Here is a 23,755-nt window from a genome sequence, read left to right as displayed (position 1 = left end):
TATAAGGACTTCACCTAGCTGCGAATATGTTTCAATATCCGCTTTTAAAGCTGCAAATGGATCTTTGTGGTCAAGCCCTCTACCTTTGTAGATTTTTGAAACTTGTGGCGCAAAATAGCATGCTGTTATTTTGATGTGGTTTCCATTTTCTGATATTTTAAACCAAATGAAATGCTTATTTGAGTCTTCTTTTTCTAACTGAATAAGACGACCTTCTTTCTCCCTTACTAAAACCATGATACCCCCATGCCCTTTGCCATTCCCTATTGCCTTGTTCCACACTTCCATCTTCCAGTATCGTTCAAACAAAGGTGTCTTGCACCCTTCATGCTCATGTGTTTCTATGAGGCAAATCATGTCTCTATCTTCCGCAATAGACCCTAACCTAGGTCCTCGTCTCCATGGGTAACCTCTACAGTTCCAACAAACTATCTTAAGGAAACCTAGGTATGACTTGATTGCTATTTATTTTGACATGCAAGATTCACATTTGACTCTTTGAGTCTTTGTCCCTGTTTTCCCATACCGATCTTGCTTTCTGATTTCCTGTTGAAGAGTTTGTTGTCTCTTCTTTATTACCATCTTGCTGCTCTGTTCTGGAAAGAGGTCCAAATTGCGCTATCACAGCTTTGCCTTTATATATCCACACTCTTTTCATTTCATCTCTTGCTGCCCTAACCTTTAAAATTTCCTCCCTTCTTTCCTCCTTTTGTTTTACAGTTAAATCTTCTTCTAGGAAAAAACAAGAACCCCTCAAGAGATGTTTCTTACTTAGAATAAAATATTTATCACGCAAGCTAGGCATAATGACTTTTAAGGGCCTGGTTCTCTCCCCGTTAAACTTACCCAGCCTCCATGCTTGACATATTTGTCCTTGCCATAGCAACTTGTCTTTCAAGAAGTCTCTTGCAAGGTCAAGAGTACATCCATTTTTCCCATAGTCTTTCACCCCTTTAATAATTATGTTTGCTGCCCTATTTTGTCTTTCCTTGCCTTCACTATCTTGCATGTTGTCAACCTGAATATTTGTTTCTCCTTCCTTATTAGCAGAATTGCTAATAACTTGAGCCCAAGTTTTGGAAACTTTAGTGGAATCTCCTTTCGTTTCTTCTCTTGCGTTCTCTTCATAGTTGTTTATTTGGGCAATCATTTTCCCTTTATCCTGGGATGATTTCACATTCACCACCTCTGTACTTTCCATTACAGATTTCTTTATGGTTTGCAAATCCGCCTTCATGTGTTGCCATTCTATCTTCCCTATCAAGAGAGCTTCCTGTAGCAATGGCACTTGTTATTTTAAAATTTTATTGCTTTCTGCTAACGCATTGTTCTCAGCCATTATTATATCAATTTTATGATCTCTTTCCTGCCCTTTAGGTTCTAAAACCTCCAACCTTTATTTTTCATTTAACAATTCTTTCACATAAAGATCAAATGACCAGGTGAGAGGTGTGGATGTGGGACTATATAAGACAAAATCATTAATGACTTTTCCTTTGGACTTCTTGTTGCCACGTACTTGTGGAGGAGACTTGTTTGAGTACTTTTTGTGAAAGGCTCGATTACCTTTCTTTTGATACCATTTCTTCCTTGCTTGCTCCCATTTTAGACGGGCTATTCTTCGTTTTAAAATGCCCCGATATTGTTTGGCATTGACCCAAACCCACTTCCCAGCTTTGGTAGATGAGGCAATTTTCACTTGTCCTAAATCATTTGTCTCCACATGTTCTGAAATTTCTAGTTCCTTTATCATGTTTGAATGCATTTGTTGCTGCTTTCTCGCTGCTCGATACTTTTGCTGCATAAAAAACTCCCTGCTCTCACACTGCTCACTGTTCACTGTTCACTGCTCGCTGCTCTCACTGCTGCCCACACTTCTCACACTGCTCTGCTCATACTGCTGACCACACTGCTCACCACACTGCTCACCACGCTGCTCAATGGTTGGACAAAAACCTCCAGCCAATTCAAACCCAGCTGCTCAATAATTCTTCTATTATTCTTCCAGATTATAGAGGATTATTTATGCTAAGTATTTCTCTGCCCTGGTCTCTGTGCGTATATGCTTATAGGTTCCAGATTATTTTGTTTTTCCTCTCTAGAGAAATGTACTAAACCCACAAAGCCTGTAAAGCACCTTTGCCTTTGGTGGTTCCTCACTGTTCACTATTCACTGCTCGTTGCTCTCGCTGCTGCCCACACTGCTCTGCTCTGCTCATACTACTGACCACACTGCTCACACTGCTCACCACATTGCTCAATGGTTGGACAAAAACCTCTAGCCAATTCAAACCCAGCTGTTCAATAATTCTTCTATTATTCTTCCAGATAATAGAGGATTAGTTATGCTAAGCATTTCTCTGCCCTGGTCTCTGTGCGTATATCAGTGTTGTTAAAAGCGCGATAAAATCGCACTTTTTTCAAAAAATCGCGCTTTTTTCACCTTAACGCATAAATCACGCGTTTTATCCCAAAAAATCGGCGGTTTTTTATAGCGCTTTTTTCCGAAAAAAAGCGCGCTTTTTATGTAAAAAAGCGGCGAGGCGCGGGGCAGCAGGTTATAATAACCAAAATGCGAATTTTTTTTATGTCATTTTTGACTTGGGCGCGCGTTGGAGGAGGAGAAGTGTTGGGAGAGAGGAGCTGAAGGGTTTGGAAGCAAATCCAAGTGCTTGTTGGAGAATTTCAAGAGGAGATCACAAATTTCTCCATAAAAACGGTATGTAGATTATTTTTTTTTGTTTTCCTTGTTTAAAAACTTTGTTTTTCATTGTTTTTGGTTGGCAAATTTCATATGGGCAGTGGGCACCATTTTCCTTTTGTTTTTAAAGAATTTATTGTATTTTTTCATTGATTTGGGATGGGTAACTTGGTATGAGTATGGGAACCAATTTTATTTTATTTTTCATTTTTTTTAAACATTGTTTATGTTTTTTCATTGTTTTTTGGCATTGCCATTTGGTTGGGTAACTTGGGTTTGGAACTTTGGATTTTGGAAATTTGTATTTTGTAATTTTGTAAATGCTAAATTGTAATTTGTATTATGTAATCCTAAATTCCTATTTCCTAATCCTTATTTTTCCATAGGTTTGCAAATTCAAAATTCAAAAACAAACATGGCAAGGAAATTGGATCCTTTCTGGGAATATGGTGAACCTAAAGCTCCGAATGATAGACAAAACTTGAATTGCAAGTTGTGTGGAAAGGAGATAAGCGGGGGGGTGTACAGGTTGAAGTACCAACTTGCACAAATCCCTGGACATGATGTGGGGCCCTGTATAAATACAAATCCTGAACTTATCCAAAGAGCCATGAGAGCATTGGGAGAATTAGAGCACACTAGAGAGGCCAAAGAAGAACTCAAAAGGCAACTAAGAAGGTCAGCTGAAGGAAGTGGACCAAGTGGCACTGGTTCTACTGCAGCGTCAGTCAATCCGGTAGCTGCATCATCATTTTTTGTTCCTCGAACCACACCTGGTTCACAACCAACTATCGGTTCAATGCTAAAAAGAACTGAAAAAGAACAAGCTGATAGGTTGATGGCAAAATTTCTCCTCTGGAGTGATATTCCTTTCAGCATTGTAAGGAATAATCCATTTTTCCAACCTGTTGTTGATGCTATTGCCAGTGTTGGCCCGGGGTACAAAATCCCTTCTTATCATGATTTCAGAGGCCGGATTCTTCAAGAGGAAAAGCGTGACTGCACCCAAAGATTGGAGGATTTTAGGGCATCATGGGCACAAACAGGATGCACTGTTATGTCAGATGGTTGGACTGACCAAAACGGGAGAACCCTTATAAACTTCTTGGTTAGTTGTCCCAAGGGGACTATGTTTATCAAATCTATTGATGCAACTCATCAAATCAAAGATGCAAGAACTTTATGTGATTTGTTGGATGTGTTTATTTTGGAGGTGGGTGCAGAAAATGTTGTCCAAGTCATAACGGACAATGCTGCAAATTATGTTGCTGCTGGTAGAATGCTTATGGACAGGCATCCTACTTTATTTTGGACACCTTGTGCTGCCCATTGTATTGATTTGATGTTAGAGGACATAGGGAAAATTCCCTTTGTCAAAGATATTGTTGACTCATCAAAAAGCATCACAAAATTTATATATAATCATACATCTGTGCTTAGCTTGATGAGAAGATTCACCAACAACAAAGAGTTGGTGCGCCCCGCCATTACACGGTTTGCGACGAGTTTCATATCTCTTCAATCCCTTTTGAATTCTATGTGGGATTTGAAGAGAATGTTTCTTTCAGAGGAGTGGCGTGCTTCGTCAATGAGCCGCAAACCAGAAGGAGAGGCGGTATGCAGACTAGTTTCATACCAGGAAGACTTTTGGGCGGGAGTGCAGGAGGTGTGCGTCGTTACTGAACCTTTGGTAAAGGTTCTTCGGTTGGTTGATGGTGAGAAGCCCGCAATGGGCTATTTGTATGAAGCCATGGACAGGGCCAAAGAAGCCATTCGGTCCTACTATGATGATAAGGGAGATGATGGGTTTCAGAAACAACTCCTTCTATGGGAAGTGATTGATGAGCGATGGAACAACACACTCCATCGTCCCATTCATGCTGCTGGGCGTTTCCTGAACCCTGCATTTTCTTATGCATGTGGGTTTGATTTTGATGCTGAGGTCGTGGAAGGATTATTAACCTGTGTCCAGAAGATGGTGAGATCTCCAGAACAACGTATAGAGATCTCTAGACAAATTGAGACATATAAGATGTCAGGTGGCACATTTGGCTTTGAGATGGCTGTCACTGATAGGACGATTAAAATGCCAGGTATTTTTTAGTTTGTACTTTGTAACTTTGTTTCAAATTTCATTGTCTCTTCAAATTCCATTTTTTTCTTATGTTTATTTAAAATTTTATTTCTAATTTTGTTGTAGACGCATGGTGGAAGATGTATGGTGGCAGAGTACCCCTTTTGCAAAAGCTTGCCGTACGCATCCTCAGCCAAACATGCAGCTCCTCAGGATGTGAGCGCAATTGGAGTGTATTTGAAAAAATACACAACAAGAAGCGCAACAGGTTAACACTTAAACATTTAAAATATTGCAAATTTCCAAATAAATTTTTGAATTCATTAAAGTTTTAAACAATATTTTTTTTTATAATATTAATTATTAATTATTATTTCATGAACTTTGTACATGTTGGAGTCCCATAGACTTAATGACATGGTCTATGTCTACTACAATCTTCGATTGTGGGTGAGGCAACTAGAGAGGACACCTGATATGGAAGCCATCTCATTGGATGGGATTGACACCACTGCTGAATGGAGGGTTGAGACCGAGAGGCCTCTCATGGATCCCACTGATGATTGGTTAGTGCAGGATGAGGGGGAGGAGGAGGGGGAGGAGGAGGAGCAGGAGGAGCAGGAGCAGGAGTAGGAGGAGGAGCAGGTGGAGGAGGAGGAGCAGGAGGAGGAGGTGACACCGCCTACCCGGGCTACCACTACCACCAGTAGAGGACGTGGTCTCCGTCTACCTCAGCCTCCTGTAGCTGCTACTACTAGTTCTTCAGCTTCTAGAGCACGTCAGACTCCACTGTCATTTCCACCAGCACAGGCACCAGCTTCTACATCTAGAGGGAAAGAGAAAGTTGTGCCATTTTCTCGCAAGAGGGGCAGAGGAAATCAATAGGATTAGACTTTCATTTTATTGTATATGACATTATGACATGATGAGATACATTATCATATTTTTTGTTGATATTTTGAGGCTGAGTTGGGACTCAGGACTTACTATTCAGGACATGATTCAATGTTATGTGTGATTTTAGCGCTAGAAATGATATTAAACATCTTATATATTAGTTTTTTTATCATATTTATGTGTCAATGTATTTATTTTATGTTGTAGATGGTTTAGATATTAAAAAAATTGAAAAAAAATGAATATTTTTGTGCCAAACGCTTTTTTCCCGCTTTTTTCCGTTTTTTTCCCACTTTTGCCGATTTTTTCCACTTTATTCCCGGCGCCGATTTAATCCCGCTCGCGCTTTTAACAACATTGGCGTATATGCTTATAGGTTCCAGATTATTTTGTTTTTCCTCTCTAGAGAAATGTCCTAAACCCACAAAGCCTGTAAAGCTCCTTTGTCTTTGGTGGTTCCTCGCCCATTTGATAGTGTTTGACTTAGTTGTAGATGTCGACCTTTCTTGAGCTCCAGGAGTGTTAATTGAGGTGTAATTGGGTTAGAACCAACAGCTTATGTGCGAATAAGCCATAGCTTGTTTGAATATGATGGGGCTGACACATTTCATCAAATGGGGAATCGGCGGGCTGCTTGCCAGGAATCAGACAGATGGATTTTAGTTTGGTAGTGGTTGGATACAAGCTTTGTTTGTGATGGTGAACCGCATTGCCGCCGCCATTGTTGTGGTCCACATGTTTTTTTTTTTCCCTCAATTTAAGATGGTAAATTAAAAATAAAAATTAGATTTTATTACTTTTTAAGTTGACTTATATTCTTTTTTTTCTTTTTCTATTTCAATACCAATTACATTAATCTTAATTTATTTTCTTGTTTACACATAATTTTTATAAATAATAACTATTATGATTATTAGTTATTAATTTTTAGAATGTTGTGAGCATTTCTTTGAGAGCAGGGAGCTTTTATGCAGCAGAAGTATCGAGCAATGAGCAAGGAGCAATGATAACCTGAACAACAGAGAGCAGTGCGAAGTAATCTTGGCATTTTATAGACCTACATATTTCTCGAAAATTGTCTCCTCCGCGAAAATTTCCAACAAGTGAAAATTGTCTCATCTGCAAAAGTTGAGAAGTGGTTTTGGGTCAATGCCAAACAATATCGGGCATTTTAAAACAAAAACTAGCTCGTCTAAAATGGGAGTTTCCAAGGCAAAAACAGTCTAAAAATGAAAGTACTCGAGCCCTTCACAAAAAGCACTCAAACAAGTCCCCTCTACAAGCATGTGGCAACAAGAAGTCCATAGGAAAGTCATTGATGGTTCTGCCTTATATAGTCCCACACCCACACCTCTCGCCTGGTCATCTGATCTTTATATGAAAGAATTGTTAAAAGCAAAACAAAGGTTGGAGGCTTTAGAAGCTAAAGAGCAGGAAAGAGATCATAAAATTCATATAATAACAGCGGACAACAAGGCTTTACCATAAAGTAATAAAGTTTTAAAAGAACAAGTGGCATTGCTACAGGAAGCTCTCATGATAGAGAAGACAGAATGGCAACGCATCAAGGCAGATGTGCAAGACATAAAGAAATCTGTAGTGGAAAATACAGAAATGGTGAATGTGAAATCATCCCAGGATAAAAGGAAAATGATTGCCCAAATAAACAACCATGAAGAGAAAGCAAGAGAAGAAACAAAAGGAGATTCCACCAAAGTTTCGAAAACTTGGGCTCAAGTTATTAGCAATTCTACTAATAAGGAAGGAGAAACAAATATTCAAGTTGACAACATGCAAGATGGTGAAGGCAAAGAAAGACAAAATAGGGCAACAAACATAATTATTAAAGGGGTGAAAGACTATGGGAAAAATGAATGCACTCTTGACGTTGCAAGAGACTTCTTGAAAGACATGTTGCTATGGCAAGGACAAATATGCCAAGCATGGAGGCTGGGTAAGTTTAACGAGGACAGAGCTAGACCCATAAAAGTCATCATGCCTAGCTTGCGTGATAAATATATCATTCTAAGCAAGAAACATCTCTTCAGAGGTTCTCGTTTTTTCCTAAAAGAATATTTAACTGTAAAACAACAAGAGGAAAGAAAGGAGGAAAGAAGAGAGGAAATTTTAAAGGTTAGGGCAGCAAAAAATGAAGGCAAGAGAGCATGGATTTATAAAGGCAAAGTTGTGATAACGCGATTCGTACCTCTTTCCAAAACAAAGCAACAAGATGGCAATAAAGAAGAGGCAAAAAACTCTTCAACAAGGAATCAAAGAGCAAGGTCAGTATGGGAAAGTAGGGACAAAGACTCAAATGTGAGTCTTGCGTGTCAAAATAAATAGCAATCAATTCATACCAAGGTTTCCTTAAGATTAGTTTGTTGGAACTGCAGAGGTTACCCATGGAGACAAGGACCTAGGTTAGGGCCTATTGCGGAAGATAGAGACATAATTTGCCTCATAGAAACACATGAGCATGAAGGGTGCAAGACACCTCTGTTTGAAGGATACTGGAAGATGGCAGTGTGGAACAAGGCAGCAGGGAATGGCAAAGGGCACGGGGGTATCATGGTTTTAGTAAGGGAGAAAGAAGGTTGTCTCATTCAGTTAGAAAAAGAAGACTCAAATAAGCAATTCATTTGGTTTAAAATATCAAAAAATGGAAACCACATCATAATTGCAGCATGCTATTTTGCGCCGCAGGTTTCAAAAATCTACAAAGGTAGAGGGCTTGACCACAAAGATCCATTTGCAGCCTTAAAAGCGGATATTGTAACATATTCACAACTAGGTGAAGTCCTTATAGTGGGTGATTTCAATGCTAGGACTGCAAGTGACCAAGCTAGCATTCTTTATTGTAAAGATGATTGTGACCCTATTTAGATTACAGAAAAGAGTAATCATCAGTGAGAAAGAATTTCAAAGGACAGGGGCGGAAATCCCTTTGGTGAACAATTGCTTACTCTCTGTGGGGCATTTGATTTAATCATTTGTAATCGCTTGACTAGATGGACAAATTCTGGGAATTTCACTTGCAATACTTACAATGGAGCAAGTGTAGTAGATTATGTAATTTGCTCGCATGGTTTGTGTGAGAAAATGGAGGAAGTTTTGATTGGAGATCAGTTGTGGGACTTAAAATCAAATTACAAGTCAATTTATTTATGTTTCTCTTGGATTGAAATAAACAATTAGAGTAAAAAATTCAACATGTCCAACAAAATCTCCCATAGGGCAGAATTCTTTTGACCCCAAAAAATTGTAATACCTTCAAAATGACACTAGAGAGGCTCTTCGAGAAGGAGAAAATCACAATTCATAGCCTTCATAGTCATCAATTAACACATTTAATTCAATGTGCACTTGCAAAGTGCAAAAGAGAAAAGATTAAGAAGTCTGAAACAAATTGCTTTCCGGTTAATGCTTGGTTTGACGATGAATGTAAAAAGGCAAGGAGAATGTGGAAAGAGTCAAACAATGATAACATAAAGGTCAAAGCTTACAAGCAATTATTAAGCAAGAAAAAAGTCGATTTCATGGTTTCAAGGAGGGTAAAACTAATCTTCCTTAGGAAAAATAATCCCAAATTAAGTTGGAAGGAGTTCCAACCAAAAAAGATACAAACTGCAAATAGTATTACAGCTTCTAAATGGTTTGACTATGCAACACAACTCTATGAGCAGGATCCCAAGGTTGACCCTCCCCCCTTGGTCAACACTGATACTGAACTCTTCACAGTACAAGAGGTAGAGATGGGTATCAAGAAATTGGGTGTTGGAAAAGCAAAAGACTTAGCTGAACTCCAAGCAGAATATCTAAAGTGGGGATCAAAGATTCTTGCACCTCACATTACAAAAATTTTCAACAACATCATACAACAGGGGCTCCCACATATTGGACAACTAGTCTAGCAATACCTCTTTTCAAAAGCGGCGACGTCAATAATCCCTCCAATTATAGGACCGTCATGATAAACCCTTTGTTTGCAAAGCTATTTGGAAGCATGCTAGAAAAAAACATTAGCAAGTGGGCAGAAAAAAGAGATAAGTGTGCTAAAGGGAAAGCAAGTTTTAGATCTAAACATTCCACAGTTGATCATTGTATAACTTTAAGGCACATCATTAAAAAAGTTTGAGAGAAAAAGGAAGAAGTCATTTGTTGCTTTGTTGATTTCATAAAAGCGTTTGACTCGCTTCCTAGGGATAATCTTTGGCACAAAATGGAGGAACTTGGGGTTCCTAAACATTTGGGAGCAGTTGTGGATAGGCTGTATGAAAAGGTGAAAGTCAAAATTAGAACTTCAACAGGCATTTCTAAAAGTTTTAGAAGCGATATCGAGATCAAGCAAGGTTGCCCACTGTCTCCTACCCTTTTTGGTTTATATATCAACAAGCTTGAGGAGTGGTTAAATTCACAAGGGGGTGATGGTATCTATTTGGGCAAGTTTGTTATAAGACTTCTTTTTAATGCAGATAACCACATTCAGATTGCTAAATCAACTCTTGGTTTGCAAGAGCACTTACTATCCCTTGAGAATTTTTGTAGAAGTGTGGGGATGCAAGTCAATATGAGCAAAACGAAAGTAGTGGTTTTCTCTAAGAAAAGAAAACATAACCAGCATAAGTTCTACTTTGAAGGCAAGATTCTAGAAGGTGGTGTGGATTACAAATACCTCAGAATTGTCTTCAATAAAAATCTAAGCTGGAATGGTTGTAGAAAGAAAAGAACTTGGGGGGGTTGCAAAGCATTTTATGCTTTTCAAAATAGTTGAAGAGAGACAAGAGTTATGGAACTGGAAACCCATTCAAACACTTTTTGGGCTTCTAGTGATTCCGGTGATTCTTTATGGTTGTGAACTATGGGCCAGCTGTACATCTGACATGCAGTGGAGACAAATTGAGAAAATTCAGAAGCGTTTGATTACAAACAAATTCAAAATTAAAAGTGTTGTTCTTTATGCTATCTTGTTAAGTGAAACAAGGACTACTCCTATTGAAGCAATTGTTATGGTGTGAGTCATAAGGTATTTCAAAAAAATTGAGCAAATGGAAAATGGTAGATGGCCTAAGGTTGTCTTTAATGATAGATTGAGCAAGAGCAAAAAAACTTGGATGCAACAAAATAAAGAATGGTTTAATAAATGGGGTATTTGCTTGAACGAGTGTCCCATAAACAGCAAAGAGATATTTGTTATAAAAAAGTTCCACAAGCATACTTGGGATAAGGAGCTAGGAAGAAAGAAAAAGTACTATATTGAAGTGTTTAATCCCACTCATAGTCATCAACCAAAAGCATAAATAGAGGTCAATATCTCTTGGAGAGCCAAAATTCTTATTGCTCAGTTAAGGACTAATTCTTATCAACTTCGTTGTGAAACAGGGCACTGGAAAAGGCCAAAAGAAGTGTGGGAGGAAAGAGTATGCATTTTTTGTTCTTCAAGAAAAGTGGAAACAGAAAAACATTTCATTTTAGAATGTGAGGCCTTCAAAGACAATAGGGAAAGTTATGCAGATATGTTGGCAGCTAGCTCTTGGGATAATCTATTTAGTGAGGGGTTTGTCAAGAAGTTGGGAGCATTTATTTTGAAGCTTCACAGAAAAGGGTCGAATACATCAAGAAGATGAAGAAGCAATCTATCCCATGGGCTATCTTTAGCCTCGTGGATGTTAAAATAATTTCTTTCTTTCTTCTTCTTCAGAAAGTTTTATTGACGTATAGTTATGATTTTTAAGATTTGTGAGCATTTTTTTCCTAATTTTGTTGAATTTGTTTTATTTAAATATAGTTTTTATAATTTTTGCGTCAAGTATATCAAAAATTCAAAAAATTAATTTTATAGCAAGAAATTAATCTTCTTGTATTCAAGAAGTTTTTTTTAGTGTGTCTATAATTAATGTCTATTGTTCTCGGGTCAAAGGATTTGAAGCTTTTGCTATGATATTATCAGGATCCCACTTTGAAGTTACATATTCGATTTCAAGTCGTTGGAGATTGTTCGACATTTATTGGGAAGTTATTGTTCAATTTCTCATTTGTTTCAATTGGTTTGTTAAAGTTGTTTTATCTTCTTTCTTTCGAATCAAACACAAAAGATTGATCTCAATTACCATGCAAAAAGTTAATGTGTGAATTTTGTTAAAGCAGTTTAATCTACTGCCATTGTATTCTTTGTTTTATTCAAAGTGACTGTCAAATTCAATCAATTTAGTACTAAATCACAAATCATAGACAAACATATAATATTTAGAAAAAAAATTGAGAAGGGCTAATAATATATTTTATTTAAACAATTGTTATTACAAATTATCATAAATATTAATTAACAAGTCTTTACAATTTAATTTAAAAATTAATTTAATACTAAATCACAAATTATAGATCATTTCAACTCAATTTTGCTCTGCAAAGGAAAGAGATGTCATTTGAATGATGAGAATAAAAGTTTTGTTTCATATTCTCATGCCTTCACTACCACAAACATAATTACATTCAACTCTATAGCAATCATGTTCAATTCCCATGAACTTTGTGGGAGACAATTGGTTGTGCAAAACAAGCTTTTTGAAATTGACATCTCATTGAGTTGAAACTGAGTTTCTCCATATCAATTTGAACCAAACAATGCCAAAAAGATAAAGTTCTAAAATTCATTACAACCAATGAGGTAGAGCGCTCGCCTAAAAACAACATTTTCACTTTCATTTCTATTTTTTTTATGAAGACTTTGATTGATCATCTCACACCATGTCATCAGTTCATACTCCAATTAGCTATATTTAAACTAAGCAGCAGGTACTAGCTACTACGTAGCACTTGTTTAATATTAAAATCAGATCAGGGTTGAATAAAATTTAATTGTGAATATGAATGTCATGGGTGAATGAATGAATAATATTTTAATGTCCACGAGACTAAAAATAGTCTAAAGGACCACTAGCTCCCTACCTTTCACTTTTTGCAATTCAATCCTTTTTTATTCAAATTGATGATGATTTGGTCCATCATTTTAACAATGCCATCACTGAAAAGACATTGCCAAGTGCCTGATGCGAGCATATTGCCATACCTATCCCTAGTGTCTCTGAAAGCATCACATTCCAAAATGAAATGTTTCTTAATTCCACTACCCCAAAAATGAAAAAAGTACACACATGTTCTTCCCAAGCTTCTTTAGGTATTTTCCAGTGTCTTATTTCACATAGAAGTTGATGCTACTTAGTTCTTAATTGAGCAATAAAAATCTTTGTTCCCAACGGAATGGTAGCTCCAATATATTCTTTTTGTTGGAGATCACAAGTGGGGTTAAATTCCTCAACATAATACTTCCTCTTTTTTACCCAACTCTTTTCCCCATATACACTTACGTAACTTCTCCATAACCAAATTCTTTAACTCCTTGCTATTTATGAGACAAACATTAAGGTAGATATTCCATCTTTACATCCATTTTTTGTTTTGTCTTACCCATATTTTCTTTCTTTCACTCATGTCTTCATTGAAGATAACTTTAGGCCATCTACCTACTCCCATTTGCTCAATTCTTTTTAAATATCTTATGAGACGCACCATAGAAATTGTTTTGATGGGAGTTTCTCCTATTTCACTCAACATTGTCACAAGGAACCAAACATTTTATTTTGAACTTGCTCATGATCAAGCATATTTGGATTTTCTTAATTTATTTCCATTTTGAGACAGAGGTGTTGCTAGCCCACAATTCACACCCATGCAACATCATCAAACAAACTAAGATTTCAAAAAACACCTTAATCATTTTCCAATCCCATAACTTCGCCTCTCTACATCTGTTTTGAAGAGCATATAAGGTCTTCCACCCTCCTAAAATTATCTTCTTTTTACAGTCCTCCCAATTAAGTTGTTGTTGAAATCAATCCTGAGATACTTGTACTTGTTTACATCTTCAAGAATGTTCCTTTCAAAGAAGAACGTATGTTGGCTCCGGTTCTTTTTATTAGAGAAAATCATTATTTTGGTCTTGTTGGTATTGATTTACATCCCCACTACTCTACAAAAATGCTCAAAGGCATATAGATGCATCTGCAATCCATGGGCCAACTTAGCACTCAATACAAGGTCATCAACATATAAAAGAAGCTTTATCACAAACTCCCCCAACCAAACACCATCTCCACCTTACAAATTTAGCCACTCTTCCAGTTTATCAATGTATAAACCAAAAAGAGTAGGGATAAAGGGCAACCTTGCTTGACTCCAATGTCACTTCCAAAGCTTTCTGAAATGTCTGTTGAAGTCCTAATTTTGACTTTCACCTCTTCATAGATCTTATGGACAATAGCTCTATAATGCAAAGGAATTTCAAGTTCTTCCATTTTACGTCACAACGTACTCTAGGGACCGTGTCAAATGTCTTTTTGAAATCAACAAAACAAGTTACAAAATACTCCTTTTTTGTCCCCCCAAACCTTTTCAATAATATGTCTCAACGTGGTACCATGATCCACTATAGAATGCTTCAGCCTAAAACCCACTTGCCCTTTTTCCCTCTTTTCTTTTACTTTTGCCCACTTACTGATTCTATTTTCTACCATGCTACAAAAAAGCTTTGCAAACAAAGGATGGATCATAAAGGTTCAATAGTTGGAAAACTTATTAAAGTTTTCACTTTTGAAAAAGGTATTTGCTAGGCTAGTTGGCCAGTCTCTTGAGAATCCTTGCAGCGCAAGGAATTAACGAGAGTTGACGACACCTCATAACCCACAACAGAATGGGGTGGCCGAGAGGAAGAACAGAACTATTGTAGGGGCAACACGGGCAATGCTGCATGACCAAGGCCTATCACTTCACTTGTGGGCTGAGGCATGCAACACAGTGGTCTATTTGCATAATAGAATCCCGCATCGCATACTTGGGATGAAGACATCATAGGAAGCTTTCTCTAGTAAGAGACCAGATGTGGGTCACTTCCAGATCTTTGGCTCATCGGCATATTGCCGTGGGACAAAGGATGCACAGAAGAAGCTTGAGCCGACAACAGAGTTGGGGATATTTGTGGGGCATACTGATACACCTCACAACTATCAGGTGTACTTTCCTACCAGTCGGATGACAGTGGTTCGCAGAGATCTCAAGTTTGATGGGTAGAAAGCCAAGCGAGTTTCCCTTTAGAAGGAGCTCCATCTACAGGTTGTGGAGGAACTGTTGGTTCCTAAGGAGGTGGAGCCTCCGACTGATGTGGAGCAGCCGCATGCAGAGGTTCTAGGAGTGGAGACATCCACTCAAGCAGAGTCTTCTAGAGATGGACAGAAGCACACAAGAGAAGCTGAGAGATTGTTGGAGGATGTGAGAGAGAATGTCGGAGCACCATTTTCTTAGCGCAGACAGAGGAGGTCACCTGAGAGGTACACTGGATACATGGCCCTTGCTGGGGAATGTGTTGAGACCGAGCCATCTTCCTTAGAGGAAACAGTGCAGCAACCAATTTGGGTTGATGCTATGGTGGAGTATGACTCCATAGTTCGTAACAGTGTTTGGGACGTGGTTCCGAGACCGAAGAACAAGTCAATTGTTAGTTCCCATTGGGTTTAAAAGGTAAATCAAGTTGTTGATGGTAGTGTGGAGAAGCATAATGCAAGATTTGTTGCCCGTGGCTTTTTACAAGCGAGGAGGATCATGTTGCTGCAATATATTAAGACAAAGGAGCAAGATGCTGACATTTTAGCAAAGGCATTGTCAAAGTATAAATTCGAGTTCCATAGAGACAGGATCGGTGTGGCAGATAATCCCTTTCCTATTGAGAGGGAGTGTTGAAATGAGGAAACAAGAATATTCCAATTTAATTTGTCTTTGAATTAAATTGTGAATTAAAATCAAATTTAGTCTTAACAGCTACTTGGAAATAATTAATTAAGTTATTTTGACTTAATTAGTTGGAGAAATTCAAGTTAGAAGTCTTTCTGAAGTCATGCAAGAGTTATCCCTTAAATTAAGGAGATAAGGTTGAGTTATATTTGAGTTGTAATTAGTTAACTCAGTTTATTGAGCTAAGTCCAATTAAATTAGTTCCAGAATGTTGAAGGAACTAATAGAGAGTTAGCAATCAGTTGATGCATGCATGCACTCAACTAGTGTACTCCAGTTAACTGAAGATTCCCTCATCAAAAACTCATGCGTGTCTATTTTGAGAAAAACCCAGTTGAGATTAAGGTCAAGAACAGTGTACAATCAGTTGCATGTCTTTTATTATAAAGAAAATCCATGCATGCAGAAGGAATCATTACTTGAGGATTGCGCACTTCTGACAGTGTGTGAGATCAAGAGATCATCCACTTGCTAAATCGAGTTTTTCCACTTGGTTGAAGGAGATCATCCCGGAGGAACAACGCAATGAAATAGGAGCTTGGAGGGCAGAGGAGAAGACTTGTGAGAAGCCAGGATTGCCTATGAGCATCTGTGAGGATTGTACTAAAAGCTAGCTAGCTGTGAGAGCTAAGGCTTTGTATAATCTCTATGTATTTCCACCTTGTATGATAATACAGATAGTGGGGATTTTAGCTGAGGTTTTCCCCAAAGTATTTTCATGTGTATTGTGCATCGATTCTTCTTCTTCTAGTTATATTGTTCAACTCGATCTTTAAGCTTCCACAAATTGATAGTAGAAATAGGTTATAGTATTCTGCTTTGATTTATATTGCATTATCGGGTTAACCTACAGGCAGATTTTCTACATAGGTCTCAGAGTGAGATTTGTAGAGAATTTTCTACAGATCCTAGACGAGCTCAAAGATCATGTCATACCACATATTGTTGAGAAGAACACAACAAGGGAGAGGTGTGAGGTGCTGACCACCTTATACCAGGGCTCTTCCATGTAGCGGCAGATGCTATTGGAAAATCAGCTGAGGTCATATCAGATGCAGAAAGGAGAGCAGATAGATCACTTCCTCTTCAGGCTACAAGGAATTCAGCTGAGGTCATATCAGATGCAGAAAGGAGAGCAGATAGATCACTTCCTCTTCAGGCTACAAGGAATTCACAACCAACTTACTTTCGTGGGGTCTACACCGGATCTAGATTTTATGGCCAGGACTGCTCTAAATGCAGTCTCCGAGGACTAGGAGACATTTGTCCAAAGCATTTTGGGCAGAGCGACTCTCCCCAATTGGGAGGAGATGTGGGCAGCTCTTCGACAGGAAGAGATCAGGAGGTTGACTAGGGCAAGGAGTAGCAGTAAGGGAATTCGAGTCAAGAAAGAGGAGGAGGAGGATGCAACTCTAGCATCTGCGAGACAGCAGGGGGTTCAGAAAAGGAAGAAGAAGGACATCTCCAAAGTCAAGTGCTTCAATTGTGGGGAGCTGGGACATTATTCATCTCGGTGCCCCAAGAAGAAAGGCAAGGGAGAAGCTTCCAACTCTAAAGTAGATCCAGCAAAGGTGAAGAAGGATGTCAAGACTGATGACAATTGTGCCATGAGTGCTCATGCACCTCTAGAAAAGAGGTGGGGCGACATCAAGTTGTAGTCACAAGGACTACACAGGGGCAAGATCCTTGAGGTGCCCAAACTCTTGGATCACATCCGGCTACAGGAGCCCTTAACGACAGTAGCATGATGATAGATGTCAGGTGGAGTAAAGTGTGGTGGAGCAGCAAGGCAGGGCTAGAGTGCAGAATTGTGTAGCAGCGCAGTAGAGGTTACAACAATGCGAGAGGCACAGAAGAGGTTGTAGCAGCGCAGTGGCAGCAAAGGGAGCACGGGTTAGCAGCAGAGGCAGCTTCAGCGTTACGAGGCCTCCAGACTGACCGGGATGTCGGTGGTTGGGAGAAGTCAGTTACTTACTTCTCGGTAACTGAGTTGCAGTGCAGTAGTTACCAATGGCAGTGCTATGGGCAGCATGATGCAGCATGTTGAGGAGTTGCAGTACAGATGTAGCAGTGGCAGTGGCAGTCTCATGGGCAACAGTACAGGAAGGAGCAGTGCATAGGATGTGAGGCAGCAAGCCAAGCATCAGAACAGGTACCAATGTAGAGGTTCAGTGTGATGTTTCTATGGTGAAGGATTACTAGAGCACATTCCTCGCTAAGAGGGAGTGTTGATTTTTGGTAGCATCGGATGTGCTCTAGCCATGAAAATTGGTGGAGAGGCTAAGGCACATGAGTCTCCAAAACCCAGAAATCGTTCGGGGAAATTCCACCCGGATGGAGAGATATTAAAATAATTAATATTTGTAATGAGACCCTAATTCTAAACTTAGGAAAATTAAAATATTAATGTGTATTAATATAATATGGGTGAGAAAGTTCTAAATAACAAGGATCAAGCCAAATCTAAACTTAGCTGTTGATTAAAGACTTAATCTCGGTCGTTGAATCGTCAACAAGAAAAGTATAAAAGGAGGATTGAGGGTCAGTTGGAGACACACCAAGTTGATCAGTCAATTCGATTTTTGGGGTAGGGTTTGTTGAGAAATCGAGTTAGTGATCTGTTGCAGCGAGGGGCAATTTGACAGAAGGCCGAGAATACATAGCAGAGAGGCAGAGATAATGTCATAGAGACAGCGCAGAGGCAGCTTGGGCTAACATGGAGACAGCGCAGAGGCAACTTGGGCTGACACAGAGACAGCTAGAGATGACGCAAAGGTTTGGAGGGCCATTGCTTGTGACGCAGGAGGCCGAGAAACTGATGCAGGCAGACGCAAAGGCTGGCAGAGCTAACGTTGGACAGAAAGAGCTGCGATGTGTTGTTTTCGTGGGGCAGACTGAGAGATGAGAGGCAAACGCAGAGCCATAAAGAGTGACACAGTCCCTGGAGGGTGACACAGTTCCAGAGTGAAGCTTGGAGTAGCTTCCATTTTCCAGCTGAGTAACAGTCAAAGTGACTATGGGAATCATCATCCAGTTGTTGATCAGTCGGAATATCTGTCTCCAGAGCAAGGTACTTCTGCCAAGGAAAATCTCTTAAGAGTGAGCCATTTCTAGCACCCTAGCTGTATTCAGAAAACTGCATAATAATAAAACCCTCATCTCACCGGTTTTCCCGCATTGGGTTTTTCTGGGGACGATTGTCCAAAAATAACAATGTCCCTTGTGTTGTCTCAGTTATTTCAATTGTTGATCTGTATATGTGTAAATGTTGCATTTGTGTTTATTTCGATATTTATATTAATAAATAACTTGTTAATGGAAAGAACAAATAAGAGATAATAAACCGGATAATGCAGTAGGGATTTCTAATATGTCAGACTTGGAAATTCTGGGAACTGCATTAATAAATGTAAAAAGTATATATATATGAAAACCAACGTATTTCTTGAAACTGCACTGTTGAAAATAAAAAGTATATATATAGATAGATAGATATATATCTTTCCGTTGAGTGCAAATTGATTATTTCGACTATCACAGTATAAAAATATACACACATAAATTCACCAGGTCTGAAGGTTAGTTCCTTGGTTTAAACCATACATTAGTCGTTAAATGTTACTGTTATAGCAAGTCACTACTCGTACACAAAGTCTACGACCCTCAACCGATCTTTCATTTTTATGTTCTACGGATTTCAATTGCTATGCACGCCAATCTAAGAATATGTTAACTATCTATCAAAGTTTCACGAGGGAAAGTATGTTAACTTGATTTCCATCAATGCAACATTTTTGGTCTAAATTGGTCTCATCAATTTTAACTAGGAAAGGTATATTAACTTTTAGTCCATACTGAAACAATTGTATATTAATTGGGTGCTCAGGTCAAAGTGCTTTTTTTTATTCCTGATATTTAAAATTATAAAAGAAGAGATTTCGATTCCCTAATTTGGTCTCATCAGGAAGTGACTTCGAGATTCGTGTCATTTTTATAAAACAAAGAAATTACACCTATCATTTTATATTAATATAACTCTTAATATAATTTATCCTACATAAAACGAAGCTAAATAATTTGAAATAATCATTTTAAGTAATTTATGTGGAAACATGTGAGGTGCATTCCAAATATACCTCTCCCATTATATAATTGGGTTTTCTATTAGATATAATAGGTATCTAAGAGTAAGTATGACGTGCACTTTATTATAAGATTAATTCAAGTTGATTGTTATGTAATTGCATTTTTTTATTTATTTAATTTTAATTATTTTATTAGGGTATAAAAGATGTTCAGATGTTTTTACTATTTAGCAGGGTCTGAATGTTTATTATTGAGTTATATTTATATGTTCAATTCTATAAAGTTGATTTTCTAAAGATATTTTAATTACTTTATTTTCTTGATAATTAATGAATCGGATTAAAAACGTCAGCAACACCTTTCACGGCTTATATTATGGCTAGGAAGTCATAGGTAGTGTTACAATTATCCATCTAAGCATCCCTAACATAAGTAGGTAATTTGTTTACAGGACTTGATCTATTTAGACATCTGAAAGTGAGCATTGTGTGAGGTATTTTTATTTTATTTTTGGTAGCCTCGGAAGGGCTTCTACATTGGCTTGGTGTCTTAGCATGTCATGTAAAAGATATTTGATTGCCCCTTTAAGTGCTTAATTGGTGGAGTAAGTGATTTTATGATTTCTTTCCATAAACTTTATTAAATTTCCTTCTCTTTTCATTGCTTTTAGACGTTTAAGGTTATCCACTAGGATTTTAGGGCAGATTTATGCATATAAAGTGAGTTTGTGTTGGATGTTTATGGCCCATAATTTAGGATTTGCATCTATAAAATAAATAAAAGAAAAATCTAGCATAGCGCATGGTTAATCCCTCCTACATAGGGCTGACATCGCACCTATTTTATGGTTATGCATACCTTTCAACCATAAAAACAAATTTCCTAATCCTAATCCTAGTGTCTATTAGAAGGCCTTTGCTCCTTTTTGTTGATTATGATTGGAAGGCCTTTTCTTTGGTTGTTTTATGACATTATGTACCTTATCATTGCATATCAATCAAACCTTAACTTACAATAGCCCTATCTTTGATCTAGGAATAGAGTACTTACGTCGTGGAATAGAATATTTAGGCCACTCTAAGCTTTGTCAATACTTTGTGCCATATTATAGACCTATTGTCCATTACCTTGAGCCATAGCATTTCCTTTAGGTGATCTAGGGAACCCTCCCTTGTGGTCAAATAGCACTGAAAAGTAGGAGAAAGGTTGTTGAGATGACAATGGCAACCCTTTCTCTTGTTGCCAAAAATTTTGGCTGCCTCTAGTGAGGCTTTGCACTAGACCTGCTAGATTTTGTGGAAATAGTTATATTGGCCTAAAGTGAAAGGAGATTGTGCTAAGATGAAAGTGGACACATCTCTTGTGTACTTACCACGTAGCATCTTGACCAGACCTTGTCGAAGTTACTAATCCGGGCAGTAACAATACTCACCCTTGCATTTTAAATAATAATATACATGAATGAGCAAACATGCATATTTGGTGTCTTATGTTTTGGATACGGATTGAAGTATATTATTTACTTTTAATTTAATATTTTATGTAATTTTTGGTAAACAAGTATGCTGCTGGTTTAGCTTCTCATCTTATATAACCCTCAGTCCTTTCAATTCTAACTTTTAGAACATTGATATACATCATTGATAGAACTTTTAAACATTGTGTGAGATTAATGGATATACATCACCCTTCAATTGAATAACTACATATTTTATATACAAAATATTTTCATTTAAGTTACATATTGTCACAAAATGTTGCACCTAAGAAAAACATTTTAAACAGTAAATTTTGATATATAGAAATTGACTCACCATGAATATTGAGGAGCAAGTAAATCACCACCAAAGACCAAAGGTATCCACTACAGTCATTTTACAGTACCAAAAAGTTAGATAAACACAAAATAAGTCATAGTATTTGAAAAAAACCAACTTTGATTAAACATTGCAATGATTTTTCCCCTCACAACAAATATAGTAAGTTCATTTATTACAGACCTTAGATTAACAACCTTCTTGAAGTCAGATTCAAGTGTTCTCAACATGTACTTGTGAAAATCAAAATCTGGGTTTGAGCTGCAATGTTTCTACATACAAAAAAGGCTTTCTATTGAAAATAATCCATAACAACAAAGGATGCTTACTATTTATTACACTCGAGTTCAACAATTTACATGAGAGAGTAAAAGAAGAAAGATATAAATCAATAAAAAACAGTACACACAAATTTCATGAACACACCACATATACATGCAAATGAGACCAATAAAGTTTTCTTATTAAAAGAAAACCACATTGAAAAAAACATATAATATCTTATTTTTACCTGAATGAAGCCCAATCGTAGAGTAATATAATCTGTCTTTGTTACTGAGCCATAAAATTGCTTAAAAAATGAAACCTAACCAGAGGAAATTGTTAGCAATTACATAAGTCACATTATCTTAACAACGCTCATGTCATACATTCTAAGCATTCATTTAATCACATAATACCTATATGATAATTATAGATATTGTAAGAAATTAAATAAACATGTCAACAACGATGTTGCAATTTTGGATAACAAAGAAAGATACTTCAGAATAAAACATTTACCTATCTATTGATTTATCCATACATCTTTGTTGACGATATTTTAGGTCAACGAAATTGATTGTAAAGTGCTACCATTTTACAAGGCTAATTTAAAAATTATCCTACAATCTACTTGTCGATGTGCATATGCCTAAATCTAAGGCCATTTATTTACCATTGTCTCACTGATGATTACGTCATTATATCATTCCAACCTAGATCAAGGTAATCATTATATCATTCCAACCCAGATCAACCTTGAGCCCAATCACTTTAAATCGTTTACAAGCTCTTGAGAAATATAATTACATTATAAAATAAAATAACATCATACATTGGTATGACTAATTATGGTGGTATTGCTGACAATTATGTCATTATATCAATCCAACCCAGATCAACCTTGAGCCCCACCACTTTAAATCGTTTACAAGCTCTTGAGAAATATAACTAACATTATTAGATGACTCCATACATTAGAATGACTATGATGGTGGTATTGTTGACAATTCAATCAGCCTCTTGATTGAGTTTTTTGGCATAGATATCAGTTATGGTAATGTTGCAATGTTAGCAAATCCATGCTTCTAAGGTGTGTTACCTCTCATATTGCATGAGGTGATTGAGATCATATTCCAGTGTAACCAACAATAGTCCAGTGGCAAAATGTTCCAGTTGGAACTTGGCATGGGCATCAAACTTATCATTTAGAGCACACAGTGGAGGAAATTTTTCATAGGTTTTGTTGCATAATGATTCCTCTTTACATAGTGGACATGTGCCAATTTTGATGGTTTCATGATGGATATTAGCATGTCAATGGATATTTTGCATATGGTTTAAGTGGTTTTGGCCTATGGATGATGGATGATGATATTGTACCTCATGATGAGAGTTCCCTAGTGCTTGCAGTGTCTATCATGACCTTATGGTGATATTTGATGCATTAGATAATTTATATGTATGGTGAAGTAACTCGGTTTATTTGCCTTACATGGTATTATGTTTCATGGGATGTATGTTCATGTACTAAGTTTGTTTATTTGCCATTTTCTTCATTATCCATTGTTAAGCTAATCTCTTCCTCCAAGTATGTAAAAAATAGAGATAGGTTTTTCTTTTCCTTGAGCATCTGGAAAATTAAGAACCTAAATCTTAAACCCTAGGGTAAGTTCGTTTATTTTCCCTAGTTTGTTTGGATTTGGTTATCACTCCAAGGAAACCCTAGAATTTTGTGTATCCTAGACTCCATATGCCCTCAACTGAGAAAACACTAGTTCATCTCTCTTGGGGCACTCATTTAAAGTATAAAAATGTATAAAAATCATTTTTCTTCTTATTTCATGGTAAATTAGGGCTAAATTACAACAAAAGATTATATTTTCAACATTTAATGACTTATTGATATATGTTATAGGGTTAGACATTGTGTACAAGACCATTAGAGAAGAAAAATTGAAGTTTTTCATGTATTTTTCAAACATTTTCTAGTAGTGGTGAAAAAATCGAGATCAAAAAAAAATCGACAAGGATCTAGAAAACATCTTTTTCGGAAACATCAACAAAAAAACAGTAAAA

General features: G+C 37.3%; 1 protein-coding gene across 1 annotated transcript in view; it reads right to left on the bottom strand.

The window, feature by feature from the left end:
- LOC149173783 (MLO-like protein 1) overlaps window positions 1-23,755 on the bottom strand; it is a 525,125-nt gene that overhangs the window by 288,699 nt on the left and 212,671 nt on the right. Inside the window, exons 7-9 of the mRNA XM_089424731.1 lie at window positions 21,927-22,001; window positions 21,599-21,687; window positions 21,413-21,462 (exon numbers count right to left, since the gene is read on the bottom strand). Coding sequence (XP_089280857.1) covers window positions 21,413-21,462; window positions 21,599-21,687; window positions 21,927-22,001 — 214 coding nt within the window. The remainder of the gene's footprint in view (window positions 1-21,412; window positions 21,463-21,598; window positions 21,688-21,926; window positions 22,002-23,755) is intronic.

Source organism: Pinus tabuliformis, chromosome 4_2 (assembly GCF_031772625.1).
Source record: "Pinus tabuliformis cultivar Carrire ecotype Pingquan chromosome 4_2, CPIR1, whole genome shotgun sequence".
Taxonomy (NCBI): domain Eukaryota; kingdom Viridiplantae; phylum Streptophyta; class Pinopsida; order Pinales; family Pinaceae; genus Pinus; species Pinus tabuliformis.
The sequence above is the reverse complement of the archived record's forward strand: the minus strand, read 5'-3'. Positions and strand labels throughout refer to the sequence as shown.